This window comes from Neophocaena asiaeorientalis, unplaced genomic scaffold (genome assembly GCF_003031525.2).
Source record: "Neophocaena asiaeorientalis asiaeorientalis breed wild unplaced genomic scaffold, Neophocaena_asiaeorientalis_V1.1 scaffold45, whole genome shotgun sequence".
Taxonomy (NCBI): Eukaryota; Metazoa; Chordata; class Mammalia; order Artiodactyla; family Phocoenidae; genus Neophocaena; species Neophocaena asiaeorientalis.
The window spans coordinates 3,698,130-3,719,672 of record NW_020174642.1 but is presented as its reverse complement, the minus strand read 5'-3'; the positions used below and the strand labels follow the sequence as shown (position 1 = coordinate 3,719,672).

Sequence of the window (21,543 nt, the reverse complement as noted above, 5' to 3'; positions counted from 1 at the left end):
GTATCTGATAATCAGCTGACTACTGGCTGATATAGGATGTCCTCAGCTGGGACAACTGCACTCTTCCATGTGTTTCTCTTTCCAGTGCACCTGACCAGGTGTTCAAGTATGCAAGCACTTTCCCAAGCCTCTGCTTCCATCAACTTGTTACTGTCCCATTGGCCAAAGCAAGTCATAAGGCTGAGCTCAGGGTCAGAGTGAGAGGGGACCAAGTTACAGGGCAAAGGGCATGATTCCCCAGCCTCTTGTCTTAATATAGCCTCATATCCATCGATCCACCTGTCCATCCATCTGTCCACCCATCCACCCATCCATTCATTCAAAAAGTTTCCACATACCAAGCATAATGATAGATGCTGGAGATACATTAATGACCAAAAATAGTCAAGACCCTACTCTCAAAAGTCAACAGATGAACCAAATAACCAGAGGTACCACTGCCAGATCAATTTGCCAAGAGCTGCAATTTCAGTCCATCACTTTCCTGGTCCAAAGCTTTTGACAGCTCCCCATTATGTACAGAATAAAAGCAAGCTCCTTATCCTGGCCTTTGTTGTCCCCTTTACCTGGCCCAGGCTTTTTCTTTCTAGATACGTTCTTCTCTGGTCCCCTTCACCACCAGGCTAGGCTTCTCACTATCTCCCAAGCTGGCTGAGTTTATTTCCGATCTGCCTTTGGCCTCAGAGCTCTGCTGCATCTGTCCTTTTATCTATGAAAAATGTCCGTGTCTGGTGAAACAAAATGAAACCCATATCTATCTGCCAAGGTCCAGCTCAGGACTCCACTATTCCAAGGCTACAGGCTTTTCAGCCACACTGTTGCTTCCTGACTCAGACACCACCCTCTGCCCAGCCAGTGATCTATGCTCAGTTTTGTGAGCCAGACCCAGGGTCTGGACTAGGGTGAGACAAGTGAGGCACCTAGGGTGCAAAATTTAAGGAAGCACTCACTTCTAGGATTCTGCAAGTTTCGGGTTAAATATTGCATCCTGGGAGCCTCACTCACTTCTTCCCAGTCCCAGCCCTGGCCATACCTGTCATTTTGGTATTTGCTATTCATTTTGTTTCTTACGTAAATGGTTCATAAGATTGTAAACCTTCTTCTGAGCAGGACCAAGTCTGCCTTGCCGGAGGTTAGGAAATACTCAGTGAAACAACAAGGGTTGCGGGGAAAGCGAGGTGTTCCTGATAATTGGTAAAGCCCAGGGAAAAGATTGGAAGAGGCAAAGAATGAAGGGATAAAGGGGCAATATTGGATAATTCTGCCAAAGACGAAGGCAAGTGAATTCATGTTGTGATAAGAGTTAAAGGCAAACAACACTGCCATGATATAAAACATCCTTGGGAGGTGCACTGCTCACTGGATGTAGAGAAGCATAAAAATTGGGAGCCTGAGGGGGGCAGAGGGAGGGTCCAGATGTAAATTCATATAGATGGAAAAAACTCACATAGATGGGGAGGCCTGAGTTTTGGGGTGAGGATAAAGCTAAATACATACATACTTGGCTATAGCCATAGCCAAGATAGGGGGTCAAGAGAAAGGAGGCCCATCACATCATGGAAATGTTGTGATTTTAAAAGGACCAGTCAGAAGGGCAATGATGGGTTCCTGTTTAACAAAGACAAGACTTACGGTTACCGAGGGTAAGGGTAGGGGGGAGGGATAGATTGGGATGTTGGGATTGACATGTACACACTGCTATATTTAAAATAGATAACCAGGGACTTCCCTGGTGGTCCAGTGGTTAAGAATTTGCCTTCCAATACTGGGGATGTGGGTTCGATCCATGGTCGGGGAACTAAGATCCCACATGCCGAGGGACAACGAAGCCCACGTGCCACAACTAGAGAACATGCGTACCGCAACTAAGACCCGACGCAGCCAAAAATAAATAAATAAATAAAATAAAATAGATGAACAACAAGGACCTACTGTAAAAAAAAAAAATAAATGTAAGCGAATTAAAAAAAAAAAGACAAAGGCACAGCAGGAAAAGGTTAAAGGTCACCCACAAAATGTGGTAAAGTACATGTTCCTGAAAGTCTTTTCACTGACAATGACAGTAACGTAGATATAGGAAACAATATTCTCAAGGAGCTCAAAAATTTTTTAAGAGCCCCAGATGACTTGGGTATAATTCCAGACCTTTCAACATTCATTAGATTGATTTTCTGAAACCCCTTAAGGTCTGTTGGACAACTACTTTGAGTTTCAGTAAGTTCTGGAGTCTCAGTTCACACCATGAAGACCATGTGGGCAAAAGCTAATGTCTTGAGTCTCCATTTTCAATATAAATTTGAGAATTATAAACAAGCATCGGTAAAATCTGAAAAAGCACAGGGATACCTCTCAGTAATCTTTTAGTTCCACTAACGCTTTCCAGTCCTGGAAATTTCCTTATCCCGCAAGGAATATTATCTCAGATATAAGTCCTGTGTGGGAAGCAATGTCTTCAATAAAATCTCTACATGTATATGTATCTCTTAAGACCCCGGGTCCCAGTGGTAATGTTCTATGACTGGCCATTCACAGGCAGTCCCAGAGGCTGAGGGAGTCATGGTCTGATAGTTGTATGTAGCAGAGTGGCATAAAGTGACACTTCGGTTTCTTCTTTCTGCTTTGAGTAAACTAAAAACTTGAGAAGAAGATGAAATCAGAACCAGAACATGAACAAGACTTTTCTTCCTGCCCTCCTTCCAGAAATCCAGCCAGTGTCTGAACTGGCCATAGGAGGGGAAGGGAATTTAAGGAGAAGGAAATTAAAATACACACCACAAATTTTAAGTGTGATATTCTGTTTTCTCAATAGAGTTGATGTTTTTTTCATTTTGACATTTTGAGGTTCTGTAAGAATTTGCAGCCTGCATCTGTAAGGCTGAATGATATTCTTCCAAAAGAACATTTAATGCAATAATTAAGTGATGAACACTAAGGATTTCTTTCCGCAGAGGAGATTTTCAACTCATTCCTACCCAGACCTCTAATTTAGGGGGCTAATGCCATGTCTTTAGGACACCTGGCAAATGCACGTATTAAAATTCACACATTGCATTTTTCCATATTGAAACATCAACCACAGATCTCTCTTATTCCATTCAAACCCGCTTTGCATAGTCCAAAAATGACTGATCCTCACAGCACCCCAGTGAAAAAGGTAGTGTTATGCTTCAGTGTCTAAAGAGTCACATGGAAGTTTGTTAATTTGCCTACCACCAGGAAAATGAGCAGCAATTACAGTAAAATTCAAAAGTTCCTGAGGGGCTTTCCTGGTGACACAGTGGTTGAGGGTCCGCCTGCCGATGCAGGGGACGCGGGTTCGTGCCCTGGTCCGGGAAGATCCCACATGCCGCGGAGCAGCTAGGCCCGTGAGCCAGGGCCGCCGAGCCTGCGCGTCCGGAGCCTGTGCTCCGCAACGGGTAAAAAAAAAAAAAAAAAAAAAAAAAAAAAGTTCCTGAGGCCAGGTGCTTTGCTCAGACTGGGGATACGGCTCACTCTTTGCCACGCAAACTGTATTGTTGACGCCGCCATTTAAGCAATATGAATTCTGGCTTCTCTCACTCAGAATAATTTTAGTTTCCTCATTTCCCTTAGCTTTCCCTGCCTGGATCTCATGCTAAAATTAACCTCAAGGTTGGAGGAACTGGAAAGTTCAGTACCAACCAGAAATGTTTTCCATCTTCTGACCAAACCTCGAATACTGAACATTCTAACATTCAAGGAGGGTTTGTTGAAGTTTTCCGGCTTTACCCTCCTGGTTTCAAATGGCACCAGAAGCAGAAGAGCCAAAATGCTGTAAGGAGAAACTATTCCAAACAAGATTCCTGGCCCAAGGCAGGCCTGAAAGGATCCAGATGCATCTGAAAGAAGTAGCCAAACGCCTGGGTGCCTATGGAAATGGGGCCTCTAGACTCTGGATGGTTTGGCGGTTACAAGTGGGTACAGTGTAAAGCTGGGTCCTTTCTTCTGGACCAGAGCGTGGGTGTGACGGCGGCAAGGCCATGGCTGGAGAGCAGAGGCAGGCAACCGGTGGCAAGGAAGACAGTCCACCATGGGACTCCTAAGACCACCTGCAATGTTGTGATGTGCTGGAGGAACTCTCAGGGTGAAAGTGCCTCCAAACTGCAAACTAGGTGAAAACTGAGAGTCTCATGCCCCTGAAGGAAAAAAAAGCCTTCTGTTTACATGCATGGGGCTGTCAGCCTGGCAGTGGGAGGGCACGGGAGCCTCCTACACTGTGTGTCTGTCAAGCCTCAGACTGCAAACGTGACCCGAACCCAGCACTTGAGCCAAGAGTGGCAATCCAAGAAATCTCAATCTTGGAGGACATGAACCATGCCTCTTGGCGGTGTCTGCTGTCAGAAATATCCAGGGCTTACAAAATTATGCCAAGGTAGCAAGGTAGAAAAGTCAGACCTTTCAGAAAGTTCCAAGGAAAAAAAGCGATCTCAAAGAATGTAGAAAATTATCATATTCTTTCTTTACCAAATTCCTACATTTTCAAGGCTTCTCTCGGAGCTACCTTTCTCAGAGTTTAATGTGTGTAGGAATGCCCTGGGAAATCTTATAAAGCTACTGGATTCTGGTTCAGTGGGCCTGTGGGGGAGCCCCAGGTTCTGACTCCTAACAAATTCCTGTGTAATGTTAGTAATGCTGGTCCACAGGCCACTCTTGGAGTAGCAAAGTAGTTTAAAGTCTTATATTTGAAACAATGGTCATTAAACAGCTTTTTATACCATTAGACGGCTTTCATTTGATGGGTTGATTGCAATGCATTTTTAAAAAAAATCCTATTTTCCTATTTCCCCATTGAGCAATACATCTTCATCTAGGGAAGGTTAAGAAATAAATACTGAAACTCTTGCCTGACTATAAAACAAAGTCTTACATTTGAATTGTACTTTTATCCAGAGGGGCTTGTGCATAAGACAGATGTGCCCCACCGGGGACGCCACCATGAGGGTCCAGGAGAGAAAACCTTTAACGTTTGGGCCTGCAGAGCTCTCCAGTTGTTTTAAAATCTAGGATTTGCCAAGAGCAGATTATATTCCTTCCATGAAGCTCTGACCTCTATGTCCCAGTTTAAAAATTATCACTGAGGTTATTATCAGCAAGGCATGGAAGATTCTGGATAGCACCTCTGTTGCAACACAAAGATTTAGAAAATAATGGAAACGTGTGCTGTGGAGAGATTATTTACAAGCCTTGTCCTCCTGGGATTTTAGACTATATACAGTTTGCGGGGGCGGGGGGGGGATCTTCTTTGCCTCCATCTTATGGCCAGAGAATGTTCTTAACAATAAACACGTTCAGAGACAGTGTACAGCAATCATGGAATGAAAAAGCCTAACGGAATGTTTGGATTGGATTGGACCGCACACAGAAGCCTATAATTAATTATGAGGTTACACAAAGGTGCATCTTCCCACCTTTGCCAGTATCTTTATAGAACCGTTAAAAATGACACCTGAGCGTATTTGCCCCCCTAATAGAAGCTGCAGACAAACTGAGCGGGGATGAAAACTGCCATCCAATTACTCCGCAAAGCCACACTTGCTGTAGCCGCTTGGGTAAAATTCCCAAGCCAGCAGCCCAGAGTCTGAGTCACTTGAAGGAAGTAGGACAGAGGGCGTGGGGTCAGTGCGCAAACGTAAAGAATCCCGAACGGTTCTAGCTGAGGTACGGTTGAGTATCCCCCTAGGCGGTTCACTGATGACACACGAGTCCTTTCGTCTTGGGCTCCTAAGGAAGAGAGAAGGCCAAGTTCACCACCAGCTGGATGAGTCTTTATTATCGTCATGCCTTGGAGGATGCCCAGAAAAACCCCAACTGTGGCCTCAGCGAGCCGTCAAGTTCTGTTGTTGGTTGTCATGTCAGATAACCCGGAGAAAGGCAGCTCAGGGCCGGCGTGCAGGCCTTCAGACTCTGCCCCCTGGTGCCCCGTGGAAACCCCAGCCCAGATGATTACAACAAACCTCGAGGCCACAGCAAATCCCAGCCTTACTGTGATCTTTAAACTTGACCTGTCCTACGAAGACCCCATGGGAAAGATACGTATTTGGCTCCAACTAGGCCCACGGAGGAAAGCCAAGAATTTGGGCATTTAACTGACACATCCAAACCCCCCCCTCGAGCATCTGGACACGTAAGGCTAAAATCATCTGGGGAGTTCCTAAAGTGAGATATCCAAAGGATTTAGCTGCATCCCCACTCGAATTTCTAAGTCGTTATTAAGTCTCAGCCGACTCTGAAGTGACAGCTGCATGTTACAGCCTTGAGCTCCTAGGATCCTGCCAGGCAGTATTCAGTGTGGCAGAGAGAAAAGAACTTGATATGGGGTTTAACCAGCCGCGACTTTATCAGGGAGCCCAGAAACATACTGTTAATTACCTTCGCAAAGGATTTTCATCGAGAGTTCTACGCAACACGCATGACATTGAGATCTTCATAAACTTCATAAAAGAAATACACACATTATTACTCTTTGAAATATTAATAAGGTGTCCACCTTTGCCAAGCTAACTTCACACAAGTCTGGGAGAAAGCGGTCTCTTGAGTTTCAATTCCTGCTTATGTCAAAACAGGAGTTAGTAAAAATCATGTCTATTCCTTTTAAAAGCCCTGCGCCATGGCTTTTGAGCGTGTTATCCCTGGTGCCTGGGGACGCAATTGAAAAGATGAAGGGAAAACCTGAGGAGCTGTCCTGATAGTACAGACCTTACAGAGTGCCTTTGCCGGCTATCACAGACCAGCTTGGAACCCAGGGTTGGCATTTTGAAACCTCTTGTCTCGTAGTTTCTCTTGACCGTGTGCATTGAAACTATATACAGAGTGCCGTGGATGACGTATATGGAGCAGAGCAAAAGAAGTAGAGTCATTAATGGGGAAAGGGGATGCTTATTTTGGAACTTCAGATCAACATTTGATTTGTTAGTAGGTAAAACCAATGGGCAGGAAAAATAAATAAATACGTGTGTGCCCAGGATGGCTGGCCCACGTGCAAAATTAGCCTATTTTTAGCACTTCCAAGCCGGCTTGTCTTCTTCCTAAGGTAGAGGATGAGCTATCTAATATTCTTTCATCAGCCTCTTGCTCTGGAGGATCACCGCCTCTGGTTCCTCTATCTTCTGTGAGGTCTTCTAAATGCTCTCAAAGCACAGTTACCGTAGTCCTGGGCTGAGTTTTACCTAGAGGTATGAATTAGCCTACTGATTAGAATTGAAAAGGCAATACAGTGGTCTTTCACGGGTGAGAACAAAAAGTAAACAGTTACCAGATAGCCACTGCTTTGACCCAAAATACAGAATCTCTCTTTTCTTTGTTTTCCTTTAGCTTCCTAAGTTACATGTGTGTGTATGTGTGCGTAAGAGAGTACTATAATTTTATCTCTTTATTGAAAAGATGTCCAGTTAGCAGGAAGAAAACCACAAACTTTTGGTTTTATTAAAATGGTCTTTTGATCACAAAATTAAAATGCTTTCCTTTTGGCAGGCTTTAAAATACCCTTAAGTTGCTAGACCCCCTTAGGGGTCAGACTCTCATCAAAACATTTCCTTTTAGTTTTTTTTTTTTTTCCTTTCATAGTTTCACTTATGCCGTGATCGTCTTTACCAAGGGCTGAATTCTCCTGAGCCAATGCCCAGCATCTTAAATGATGAGGTCCACATCCTGTCTGAGCAGAAGCCCCATGCTAGGGTTGAATTACTATTGAATAAGCAGCAATGAAAGCTTTATCAAAATAATCAGGAGTTCCCAAAACCACAAATAACAACAACAGGACTCAAGCTGTACTAAATCAGCAAAGACCATTGATAAAATAAGAGACTGAGTCACTTTCTTCTACAATCTCTCTCTCTCTCTCTCTCTCTTGCAAAGTCTACTCGGCTATTTTCTTGCACCGCCCGGGGGGAGGGCAGGTGGAGGGAAGGAAGGGCATTGCTCAGAAAGTAAAAAAAAAAAAAAAAAGAATTGACATCACTGAAGTCACATGATTGGCAAGAACCAATTAAGATGGGCTGTGGAAAGGGGAACAGTTAAATTTGTAATTTGGGTTGTGTGAAAACTTCTTTGGGCCTCATAAACAACCACAGAACCACAAGTTGGGTAGCCTGGCAGTGTCAGAAGTCTGAGCCCTGCATAGTGGTCAGTAAGCAGGACGAATCACACTGACTGCAAACCACAGGGTTTCGCAGAGTTCTGAACATCATCAACCCACAGCCAAGACGCCGCTTTTTTTTTTTTTTTAATCTTTACCAATTTGAATATTTGTCTTCGCAAAGGTACATTTTTTTTCATAAGGCTCAGGGAGCCCCAGAGGCGTCGAGGGGGGAGAAAAGGAGCTGTAGGAAACCATGGTTGGGGATGAGGTTAAAACAGTGACCTTTCTTGGGTTTTCGTTCTTAAGGTAAAAGAAATCATTGAATCCCCCGCCTTCAGAAGAAGGTACCTTTTCAGGAGGAAGCGATGGCTTCAGACAGCATATTTGAGTCATTTCCTTCATACCCACAGTGCTTCATGAGAGGTGAGTACGCTCTGGGCTTTTCATATCTACTTTTGCTCAGCGTTGCTGATAATGGAGTGGCAGCCTGTTGTAACTTGGGGCAGAGAGAGCCCCTGCCGGTGCCCTGTCTGTCTGGTATAGGAGGAATTCAGACTCGGGCATATGATTTCAAGACTATTGGGTTACTTCTTCATCAGATGGCCACTCTTCAGAAATGTTCTCATAAATACTTAGTTGAGCTGTTGAAGGGTTCAGTCGGTGGGTGAGAACTTTGTCAAGTGCAAGTAAGCTGGGCTGCTTCTGATTAAAATCCTAGAGATTAGAACGTTTGCAGGAAGCTCTCTGGGTTTTCTTCGGCTGCCCCTTGCCTGGGATGACTGTGGCTGAGTCGTTCTGCGCTGGGCATGCAGTATGCCCCACATGCCAGCCTGTCCCGGGCTTTAGTGGGCTCGTGCACGGCCAGCCAGGAGGGCCGGTGCCAGCGTAGGGCAGACGTGGAGGTAGGCTCACAGCCCGGACGGGAACAGCAGGGACCAAGTAGCAAGTCAGTTGTCTCCAAAAGGCAGAGAGAACAGGAACTGGGCAGACTCGTGTAGGTTGAAAGCCCTAGGATGGGGCCATGCTGGGTTATTCCTTGCAGCCTCAGTGCAAAGAGGCAGCCGGCTTCTTCTGAGAGAGAAAGAAAGCGAAGGGTACAGAGGTTTCTCTCGCCAAGAGCAATGAAAAAGTTGCCTGAGTCAGGCGTTCGTGGCAGCTGAAGTCATTAGATTACCCGTTTCCTAATAGGAGCAGCTACTGTGGGATACCTGTCTGCATTTTTGTAACCAGCTTCTTGAAATACACAGAGCTGGGGTTGAGCTCTGAGCGTACGAGTACGTGTGTGTGCGTGTGCGTTCTGTGTATCTTTGCTGGGTATATAGGGCCGCGCCTAAACCAACACAAATAATAACATAGAAATGTCATGGAGGCATTGCCGTGTGCTGGGGCAAGCACTTTGACCAGTGCCTGCGGAGTATGGCTTGATGGTTTGGCAGAGCTGGGATGGAGTGGGATGGATGGGATGGGGAAATAATTAATTTTCTGGCTACAAACTCTCGCGCGCACCCAAATAGTCTCTGTGACTCATTATGTATTCATCAAGCCAAGTGAGCCGAAGAATGCAGAGGGCTGCCAGCCACTTTGTCACAACAAACGCTATTGTGGATGTCACAGAGCTTCTATGTTTCCGGGTCTCTGAAATTTAAACACTTGACAAAGATCTGTGTGTGTGTGTGTGTGTGTGTGTGTGTGTGTGTGTGTGTGTGTGTTGGGGGACAGTAGGATTTCAGACGGAGAAGAAAGCAAGTCATTAACCGATTCAAAGCTTCAAATTAAAGGGTTTTCATGTGCTTCTTTACTGGCAGCTGAGGACATTTTAGTGAAGTTGAATCACGCAATGCGTGTGAGTCACACATCCTCGCGGCGATGGGCCGAAACGCCGGCCGCTGGTGAGAAGCTGTGGACGACTCTCGCTGCATTTCCTCTAGGCCGCTAACAAGCAAGGAAGCAATATTTGTACAATAACAGACAAAAAAAAAAGATCTTCCTGCTTCGACTCTGCTTTCAATACCCCCTCCAACGATGATTGTTTCCTATTCTATCAACTCAGGAAGGCAGGTTCAGGAAAGTTTTCAACATTCCACTGGGTAATAGATTGGATTTCTGTGTGCAATGCTGGCCTGCCTTCTGTCCTTACTGGTCGGACAACAGAGATAATGAGGGGACCCGGTGACCTGCTCAGATGCCGGGAAAGACAGGGAGCTCAGCCTCTAACGCAGCCCCACAGCCTCTGTGTCCCCAGGACAGTCACCAGCCCGCTCCAGGTTAGGAACCAGTGGCAGTTAGCTTTCAAGGGGGCAGCATGGAGCGGACCCCAGGACCCCAAGCAAGACCTAGAAGGGCTCGTGGGAAAAGGTCTTTTCACTCCTTCCTCTCCAAGGAACTCGGGGCCTCTCATAATCTCTAACTCAAGAATATAATATTGAGATTGAATTTCAGAGAATCAAAGTGAAATCTTGGCCATTTTCACAGCTCACTTTATCTAGGTGATTTGTCAAGCCAAGTGTTTACATTGTCTGCGTTAGCTGTCCACACCACACATCTGAGCTGTAAAGGTGGCAGGATGTCATGGCATTTGGTGCTATGTGGGTAGTGTCTCAGAGTGTGATGCTAGAAGAATCACCCTCCTCTCTAACAAAATGTTCTCCCCAGAGTTGGTACCCCTGTTTCCCCAGCCCGGCCATCAGTGGCTCCCAGCGCTGTGGTCATTTCTCACTGCCTGTAATTTAGAGTGTCTGTGCCCTCCCCAGCTGCAGCTCCGAGCGAGCGGGGAAAACATTTTGTTTTGTTCCTGGGATGGTCTTTTATCAGCGCATGCAATTCTCACAGGAGGAAACCCGTAACTCATTTTTAGCAAGATACCCGTGTGGAAATGGAGGGGAAAAAGAAGTGTGGCGCCCAGCAAACCATTGTTCCCTTCTGTGTGACAAGGCAAGCGAGAGTCTGAGAGGCTGGCATGCAAAACAAGTGTGGTCTACCACAGAGAAGGCCGCTCTCTTTCTGTCCCACTGCAGCGGCTTCTCACTGAATGTGCTCAGGCAAGAAGACGAGGTGTGGTTGAAATTCCCTTGCATGGTTCCACGTGGTTCACGGCGTGAAGTCTCTGCAGGACCCAAACTTGGGTCTCCTGGAGGGGTACCACGTGTGGGCCCTCAGAGCTGCGGTAGGCTTAGAGAGGAAGAGCATCGGCACGTATGTTTTTGCAAAATGCCTCAGGTAGCCTTGTTCTTAGAAGTGGCTTAGTGGTCTATGCAAAGCCTGAATGCTAATATGCCTCCGAGTTCCTAGAACCACAGGTAAAAATCTCAGCAGGGCTGACTCTCCACTGTCTTCTCGAGGCATCTCTCAAAAGGAATTGCAGGATCCAAGGCTGCACGTGTGAAGCGTGCTTCTCTGTGAGCTTCGGTTTGCCACTTTTTTCAGAGAAATATTTATGAAGGCACTTCTGGCTCTGCTGAAGTTTTAAGATCACAGAAAGCCGTCGATTTAACTGGGTATCAGACACTGTGTGAAAACTGTATTAGTTTGCTAGGGCTGCCGTAACAAACTACCACGGACTGAGTGGCTTCAACCGCAGAAGTGGGCTATCTCATGATTCTGGAAGTCAGAGATCTCATGGTGAATCCTGGTGTAGCTTTGTTTTTTGGAAGGTTTCAAGGTGTCAGGAGGTCGGTTTCTTCTGAGGCTTCTTTCTTTGGCTTGTAGAAGGCCATCTTCTCCATGTCCTCAGACGGTCTTCCTTCGTATTTACCTATGTCATAATTTCCTCTTCTTACAAGGACACTAGTCATATTGCATTAGAGCACACCCGAAGGACCTCGTTTAGTCTTAATTTTCTCTGTAAAAGCCCAATCTCCAAATACAGTCACCTTCTGAAGTACTAGGAGTTAGGACTTCAAGTATGAACTTGGGGAGGACACAGTTCAGTCCCTAACAGTGTGTGTTAGCAAATCTGATTCCCTCTGACCCACCAGGAACCTGTACTTTTCCTAAGTGCCCTCCTGGACGTGGAAGAATCAGACCCCAGCTCTCCCATGTGAGATGCAGCTTTGCATTCTGAAACTGCCCACACATTTTGAAACTGAAGGGGAAAAAAAGGTGTTAAAGTCTAGCTAAACTCACAATCATAGCCTTTGCCATTTAGTTCCTTTGCATGCTAAGAAACCTTTGAAAATGACAAGGCGATTTTGAAACGTTTAAGCTTTAAAAGAGCAAAACTCAGCCCCCCAAAAGACACCACCTCCTTAGCTCTGCCTCTTCCCCAGGGATCGTCCCTGTAATTCCAAACCTTCCCAGGACACACTCCCCCCTTGGGGGTGGGGGACAGGCCACAGGAGGCCCCGCACCTGCCCACACTCTAAGGGCAGGCACAGTGAGCCACCAGGGACAGAAGCAACTTCAGAAGGAGCAGCTGAGCCAGAATCTAACCAGCAAGAAGACCTGAAGAGCTTTGGAAGCAGATTCACAGCCAGGAGATTTCTCTCTTCTCTTGAAATAGATCTGAAATGTGTACTCTGAAAAGATCTGCCCCTTTACTGAGAAAGAAAGTGGTGCCGTGGCAGAGGGAGGCTCCGGGGCCACTGCACGTGCAGAATCTAATAGGGAAACGCTTGCGGGTGTCGGTCTAGAGGACAGAGCCCAGGAGTGTGTAAAAGCAGCCAGGACCAGAAAGAGAAGGCGCGGGGGCTGAATGAGGGGCAGGTACAGACTTAGGACAGTGATGTCCTTTTCTATCTTTTCCATTTTTCTGGCTTTTCCCAAATAGCAGCTTCTCTCTTGAGCTTTGGTTTCCTCGTGTATAAAGCGAGGATAGTAGTAGGACCTATCGTTAAAGTACCTGCGTGGACTGAACTAAGCAACCAGTGCGAAGTGCTCAGCACAGTCATAAAAATAATGGGCAGTTAATGTCAGCGGTGGCTACTGATGTTCAGTTTCCTAAAATGACGCTCAGTCAAAGCTGTCTACTCTCAGAAAGGAGAAGTCACGAGGCCGTGGGGGTACCCCGGGAGAGGCTCCCTGGAGACAGAGTCCCAGGGGTTGGGGAGGAGATGGTGTGGAAGGTCGGAACCAAGAAGGGAGGGAAGGGGGGGTCTAGGTGAGGGTCCCCCCAGGGCGGAGGTGGGGCGGCAGGACCACAGTGGGGTGTGGGAGGTCCACCTCTTCAACACCGTGTTACCCTTGTTCTACCTGTTAGTAACCAAAAAGAGGACAGAGGAAGAGCAAGGGCTCTTTACGTAACTCCACAGGCTTAGCTTTTCAATATTGAGGCTAACTGGGGTGTGTTGTATTGGAATCTTGACAGAAGTTTCTCCTCCTTGAGGTCCTGGTATAACTTTACTCTACTGAAGGCCCTTTTAATGAAAAAGCCACTTCACCCGGTGACCCTCTGCAGGTTCCTGGCTCCATGCTTCTGGTGACACTTCTGACCATGCATTTGTCAAAGCCCAGCAGTGAAGGCACCTCGAGTGCTTGTCATGTTGGGGGCAGGAGTGGAGGCTGCACAGGAAACTCAAGCGAATTTTCAGTTTCTCAGGTAACTTCCTAGTGACCTAGATGAGTCATTAGACATCTCTGTGTCTCGTTTGAGTTCTGCAAAAGAGGCTAATAATGTTCTAGACAAGCTTGCCTCCGAATGACGGAGTTCCTGTTGGAAATCTTTAAACGGGTCAGAAAGAGGTACCATAAAATGCATCACAAATTTTCTTAGTTTAACAACATGAAGCGACTATTTTTTGTCAATTATTTTATTTTCTGGTGGGAAACAGCTCTCCTACCATTTCACATGTGGCAAGCATTTTCCCATATTCTCTCAAAAAAAAATTGTTTTTTCCAACCCCCATTCGTCAGAGAACTCTCCAGAAGCTGCTCTGGTGCCTGAAACAGACCTTAAAATTTGCAAAACACTTTTTTCTGAAACTCTTGTTCCTTGAGCTCCCCTGTCCCTTCTCCTTGGGGCCGCCAATGCCCTGCCTCAGCCTCTTTGCTGAGTAAAATAAACCTCAAGTGATGTGTCTTTCTTGGCCTGCTTTCACCTCCGCCCCCAGAAGACGATGCCCCAGAGCGGTAGAAAGGGAGCATTTCTTTTAAGGGCTTTGCAGGCTGTGAACATAATCAGGGCATGCGTTCAGAGAACTATGGGTGATTCTTGAACATGAAACGGAGTTTAAAGCCTCGCATAACCTTTGGCCTACTGGACAAGTAAGATGGACACTCCCCTGGATCACACAGACTTCCCTTTTCGTCGGAGAGACATCCCCTCATCCTCTCTTAGCTTCCTGAATCTCTCGCTCCCTAATCTCTCTCCCCCATCCTTCTCCCCTTTACTCTCCTGATAACACCGAACAATGCCAGAGAAGGGAAAGAAGGAACTCAGGTGGAAAAGTAAACCATGCATCCAAAAGCCGACTGAAGTGCTGCATTTTCTAACAGTGACATAAAGGGCGTAAAGCTCTTGCTAGGATTTACCAGTGAGAACTATGTCTGGCTGCACATTACGGGAAACTTGGCTACGGTGGCTCAAGCAGCCAGGCATGGATCGGGAGTAAGTGGTCCAGGGCTGATACGGCGGTTTGCTCCTGTGTTCTGGTTCCACCGTGAGATGCCTGCATCTCAGACCTGTCCAGGCAGGAAGGAGATGAGGGGCTTCAAACCCTTCTCTTTGTGAAGCTCCATCTTTTTACCCAGGGAAGGAAGCCCCTCTCTGCCAACTCCCCCTTATGTATCTCATAGGCCAGAACAATGTCACAGGGTCTCTAGCGGGAAGGAGCCTAGGACAGTGGACTTATGGCTTGTCAGACTGCTCCCAGGCAGATATCCTGCTTTTTCCAGGTGACATCTCACCTCCTTTGTTTTCCATGTGGACAGTGCTTTGAAAATACATGCAGAGAAACTCGAAGTTCCTCCTTCAGTCCTTCTTAGAAGTTGCAGGTGGATGCTGGGGGTGGGGGAGAGGGTGATATTTATCCTTTCTTTCTTTTTTCTTCTTCTTCTTTGTTTTTTGCTTTATGGAAGAAAATGAAGTCACCTTCAAGCAAAGGTCTTTTTTTTTTTTGGAAGTGTAATTGATTCACAATGTTGTGTTAGTTTCAGGTATACAACAAAGTGACTCAGTTATATGCATACATACTATATATATATATATTATATATATGATATATAGAGAATATATATATCCTTTTTCAGATTCTTTTCCATTATAGTTTATTACAAGGTATTGAATATAGTTCCCTGTGCTCTACAGTAGGTCCTTGCTGTTTATCTGTTTTATATATAGTAGTGTGAATCTGTTCATCCCAAGCTCCTAATTTATCCCTCCCCCGGCCCCTTTTATTCTTGACTTACTAAAAGCAAAACAGGCAGGAGATGGGAGGGGGCAGAGCAGGGAGCTGGTTAAAGGGGAGCCAGGGTTACACCTATTTTCAGGGTCAAAACCCAGAAGCACACTTGACTCCCACGGTGTTAGGAAAGAAAAACAGCCAGCCTTGTATGGACGGGAGTGTGGCTTGTATATGAACCACCACACCTGGCCCCGGGATTGATGTATCTGTTAGGATACAATACTAACTATAAATAGTTTCCTTTTTTCTCTTCCTCACTCTTTTGAATTCTCAAAACCCCACAGCCCACACTCTACATCTTTTTTTTTTTTTTTTTTTTTCGGTACGTGGGCTTCTCACCGTTGTGGCCTCTCCCGTTGCGGAGCCCAGGCTCTGGACGCGCAGGCTCAGCGGCCATGGCTCACGGGCCCAGCCGCTTCGCGGCACGTGGGATCTTCCTGGACCGGGGCACGAACCCGTGTCCCCTGCATCGGCAGGCGGACTCTCAACCACTGATCCACCAGGGAAGCCCTACATCTTTTTTTAAGAGAATTCTTTCCTACAGAATTTCTTGAGGGAAATTTTCTTTTAAGTCGTCCTCCTTAAATTTACCTAAAGATGTTTTTACCTTTGATTGAAATACGACAACCAGATAATATCCCTCCATCTGGGAGATAGAACACATTCATACCTTGTATTTCCGCAAGTTACCGATTATATTTGCTTCATAGTTACTGGCCTGTCTACTTCCTGAGTCTGGATACAAATCTACCTCCCTACAAGTCAATGCCTTAAAAAAAAAAAAAAGCCTTTATTCAGTTTTTCCCTGAAATAAGAAATAATGTAAAGCTTTCGTTTCGCTTTGCTGCAAGATTAGTATTCCTTGAGGATCATTGCTTTCATGGACAACACTGCCCTACCAGCCCGTGGTCCTTCTGTGTCTATTTTCAGATGGACTTCTTTTTAAACAGTGGGCTCCCCCAGACATTTTAGGGGCCCCCAAGGTAAAATGTCACCCAAAATGGAAATCGCAGTCGACTAGGTGGGCTTGTTCAATGGCTCTGCTGATTTCAAGTCTGATGCTTTTTTGTGTAAACTTGCAGCCTGTGCTAAACTGATGCAAAGTTAACGACTCAACTTAAGTCTTGAAACCATGTCCATTGGGAGAAATATGTTACTCCAACATTTTGCAAAACTCCTGCTTACCTTCCCTGCCAACCATCTGGCTTTTACTCCTGGTCTTTTGGATGTCCTCTGTGAAGGCTAGGACTCCTAAAATAAACCTTTACTGATCTCTGATAGGGAACAAAATTATAAGATATGAGCAATAAATCAAATATATCCTGGGACCTCAAAGCAAGCCTCTGTCTCCTCTTCTCCTTGAGAGCTATATTGGTACTGATGAGCACTTAAGTTTTTCTGAAAATGTGTAGGAATTCAGATTTTTTCATTAGTAGTAGATCCTGAAGACCGATCTAGAAAATATTGCAGTAGTCAGGTTGCTGAAAAGGGATACGTTAAAAAGAACAAACAAAAGTCAGAACCCTGGGATTAACAGCTACACACTACTATATATAAAATAGACAAACAACAAGGACCTACTGCATAGCATGGGGAACTATATTCAACATCTTGTAATAATCTATAATGGAAAGTAATCTGGAAAAGAATACCTATATAGATATACATGCAAAACGGAATCACTTTGCTGTACACCTGAAACTAACACAACATTGTAAATCAACTATAATTCAGTAAAAATAAAGTCAGAACCCTGAGCACACTGCATGCTGTTTGGTGGTCATAGGCTGTTGTGGGTGAGTTTTTTAAGGGAGGCTAAGCAGAAAATCTTTAAGGGAGGTCATCAGAAAATCTCTTATTGCTCAGGGGAGGAATAATTTCCATTTTCTACGCACAAAATATCTTGACACGTATAGGCTTTGATGTTTATTTCTTATTACAACTTCAAAACGTACAAAAGAGAATGTAGACTAAAATACATGAGTTAGGGCACCATTTTTCCAGGAGCAGTTTCAATGCCAACCACAGTTTGCTGCTTTATTACACAGCTTCTGTTTGCACTTTGAACTACGTGCATGAGGCCCCTCATTCCACACCATCTGCGGGCTGCATCTGTGCAGCCCTATCCACCTTGCTAACAGTCACAGCTAAACCTGACACTAACCCACTTTGAAAGTGTACAGTTTGTAAACCCTGAAACTGCGTATAAATATATATACATGCAAGGGTCTGGAGGAATTAGGAGGAAGGGAAAGAATAGCCACATCTTTTATGAGTTTGCTCTCTTGTCTCTGCCCTTTGCAATCCGGCCTGAGCAACACGGAACCATTGGGCAAAAACGAAATGATCTAGGCATTGATGGGTACGCACAGAAACTCACACTGCTGTTTTATTATTATCGACTCCGCCATTCATAAAGATCAGAATGGCTATGACTCTCAAAGTCCGAGAGGAGAGGAACAATCACTGAACAACCTTAAACAAATGTAGGACTGCGAAGCGGGTGGGGTCGTATAAAGAAGTACAAATGCCAACAGTGGAAATTCTGTTCAACTGCCAATCACCCCACATCATTACTTCATGTTAAAAACAAAAGCTACACCTCCTACATGCTTCCCTCTAAATCGTGTTCAAAACGAAGAAATAATTGTATCCTAGAGGTGGATGAATCTGTTTAAATAACAAATGAACTGCAAGACATATAAACTATGAGACATCGTCCCATGTGATACTTTCTAAGTTATGTGTGTGTGTTCTCTATATATAACTCTATATAGTCTCAGTTGGCATCTGAAACTATATAACTGTATATAACTATATATATATAGTAATATTTAGTTTTATATATACATATATAGTTATATATATGTGGCTGGAATCATCTTAGACATCTCTCTGCCTTAGGGCACCACAGACATTTCCTTGTCCGAGGTCCCACCACTGGTCAGTACCTGAGTCAGAACCAGAAAATGGGTCAGCTCTCCTCCTGACACTAGAGTTTTGCAGACACTGGACTTGGCAGACTGATTCCACTTGGGGGTCTAAATAATCAGCCGACACCTCTCCTAATCACACTCCATTCCTTTGCCTTAGCCAGACACCACAGCTCTTGACAGGCCAAGTCCCTTTCTCTGTGTGGAAACATCAGGTAGACAATTTATGCGGAGCCCACAGCCCAGAAGAACTGCTGTAGGTATGTGTCAGGAACGGAACAGCCTCACTGGTGCAGGCTGGACGCTCTTTCCTGCCCTGTGGTTTGGGTGTCCTCTCTTACCCGGAAACCCAGCACTGCCTTAGCAAAGCACCCACCATGTGCCCACCGTCCCCCTTAGGCAAGTGTCCAGTTAAGCAGGTTGGTTTTGATGAGACTCTCTCGTGAAATCTGAACGACCAGCAGAAGAGGAAGCAAGCGTGTTCACACAGAGGGTGCGGAGACCAGCTCTCAAGGGAACCCCTGGGAAGTGTGCAGTTGCTGTCTTCAGACCAAATTTGAACCCAGCTACAATTCCCATTAGGGATATCTATCTTCACAGCACTCTGGATTCAAAGCTCTTACACTCAGAAGTGGCCTCCCTCAAGAGAGATAAAGCCCTCTCTCTGTCTCTCTGTCTCTCTGTCTCTGTCTCTATCACACACACACACAAGCCGGTGTTCAACTTTCATGCCTTAGAGATTCCATTGGCATCTCTTCCCCTGATGTACTCAGCGAAGCGAAGCGGCTTCCAAGTGGACCAGGAACTGCTGAGCAGCAAGACGGTCATTTCCAAACTCTTCTGATCACACCAAACATAAGTAAAACCGATTTAGCCCCCAAACCTACGCACATTTATTTATCTAGAAATTACATGCCTGCCCTACTGTACTCATATAATTATAGTATGTGCAGTATGCAGTATACACCACACCCCAAAATAGAAATTAAAATAAGATAAAAACTAAAAAGGCAAGTTGTGATGTTTTTCCCTGCCCCCCTGCCCCGCCACCATGAATATCTCAGTTTGAGTCAGGATGTCCCCAGATACCTGTACTTTTCGTGTTTTGCTCGCTGGGACTCAGCTTGTACCAGCAGCCTTGAGTCCTTCAGCTGAAGTTCCAATCAATGTGTTTTGTTCTGTTTTTTTGTTTGGTTTGGTTTCTTATTGAAGTATAATTGATTTACAATGTTGTATTGATTTCTGCGTTAATTTCTGTGTTAATTTCGTAATATATACGAAGCAATGGACACAGAGAAGAAGTCAGTAAGTAAAGGTAACTCTGGAAAATGCCACTGACGGTGTACAGAATGGAGGTGGGGCAGGAAAGGAACCTGTGCTAAGCCCAGAACATGGCCCTGTAGCTGTGCCAGGAACCAGCATGTAGCAGGATGAAGACCTGGGTCTCTTCCTCTCACCATGCAGCAGTGCACAGATGGTCTTAGCGCTCCTTGGCAGACGCTGAGCTTACAAATATTAAAGAGGACGATAGCAACAGGTAGTGTTTATTGAGCATATGCTATGTGCCAGCATTGGCACTGCACCAAGCTTTTCCTTGTGTTAACTCGTTAAATCCTTCACACAAACCTGTGAGTAGGTACCCTCATTACTAATCCTATTTTATTCAGGGGAGCATGGCATGAAGAGGTTAGGTAACCTGCCTGAGGTTAAGCTGCTGGTAAATGAGGGGTTTGCTCTGCACAGCTCAGGGTCTGCCTGCAGGGAGGAGGGTGGATGTTACCATTCTGTCAGTTTGACACAAAAGAGAGCTGAGCTTTGTGGAGTTAGAGACTGGCCAAGGGCCCTGGACAGCAAGTGACACTATTGTGTGTGGGGGGGGGGCTGAACCTCAGGTGGCCTCAAGCTGAGGCCACTGTCCACTGTCAAGTTCACCGTCCTGGACTGCTCGCATGATTCTAGATGCATTCGGTGGCTTTAGGTCCCCAACGTCGGTGTCAATGGCTCCCCTGACCACTAGTTTCATCCTCATAGCCCCTCCCCATCAGAGCAGCCCCCCAAGGGAGACATCCTGGTGGTTCCAGGGTTGTCCACAAGGGATGCTTCTCTAAGCCAGCAGTGCTCAAAGAAGTGTACATCGGAATCACCTGTTCCCAAGATGATGGTGAGATGCTGGCTGGGGGTGAGGGTGGAGGGAGACCATGACTAAGCCTATCTTCCTACCAGCTAATTGCCAGTTTATCCATCTGGCAGTCCATCTGGGGTAAGACTGATTCAGCGAGGCACTTCCCCAAAAAACCTTTAGGAGGCGCTCACTCTCAGGGTCATGTGAGGCTAACTCTGCTCTCACATGACTTGGAGAGACATTTTGTGCCCGAGATGCCTCTCTTGCCCCATCCTGGTGCATGTCCTGGGACCCACCTACAGAAGAACCCATGGAATGATCCCTCTCCCACCAAAATCAGGGGCCTCATACGGGAGTCCATCCTCCAGGATGCCGGGGAGCCCCTGGGAGCCAGCCTGTCAGGACCTTGACCCTGGCCAGGGTTTTCAGCAAGGTTCCCAGCAAACACCCACATCCAGTTATTCCCATGGCTGGGATAAAAATTCTACCTGGAAGCAGTTGATAGTAAAAGTGGCCTCACGCCCTCCTGTCAACAGAACTCTTCACAACACAAAGTCCTCAATTGCAAAGCCAGAGACCCACTCACTGATGGGCCTTTGGGAATCATCTCTCCATCCTTCTGCAGAAACACCTGCAATTTCAAAAGTCCACGTCACCAGCCCTCTGACATCATTACAAATCCTTTTCTCAAGTAGTTGGGTTTGAGGTTTTCTTTTTTTCTCTCTAACCTTATTTGTACAAAAGGCATTTCTCATCTGGTTATTCTCCAGCGAGTGACCACAGAGTCTCAGAAAGTTCCTTCCCTTTCTCCTCGAGCTCCACGTGGCAAAGGACGGAATAATTAATCACCCCCCCACCAACAAAGCCAGGTCCCAGCCAGCCCTGCAAGAGTCCCCTGCTCGCCTAGAAACAGGGAGACCCACCAGCCTCCAATTGTTGTTATGCAAACGTCTCAATGGGAACAAATTAAAAGGCACTTGTGCTAATTATTCTTCGAGGTAAAACTAATAATAAACTAAGAAAGCTCCTTTAGAAAAGCGACCTTGTGTGAGACTT

General features: G+C 45.8%; 1 protein-coding gene across 4 annotated transcripts in view; it reads left to right on the top strand.

The window, feature by feature from the left end:
- Nucleotides 1–8,060: 8,060 nt before the first annotated feature.
- Nucleotides 8,061–21,543, top strand: part of RUNX1 (RUNX family transcription factor 1) — a 242,799-nt gene continuing 229,316 nt past the window's right edge. For 3 of the 4 annotated variants that reach the window (XM_024758386.1, XM_024758388.1, XM_024758387.1), the window contains exons 1-2: nt 8,081–8,276; nt 8,402–8,518. In XM_024758386.1, the coding sequence (XP_024614154.1) occupies nt 8,461–8,518 (58 nt within the window). In that variant the 5' untranslated portion in view covers nt 8,081–8,276; nt 8,402–8,460. Of the gene's footprint in view, nt 8,277–8,401; nt 8,519–21,543 lie in introns of all 4 variants that reach the window. The other variant, XM_024758385.1, reaches the window with a different exon arrangement.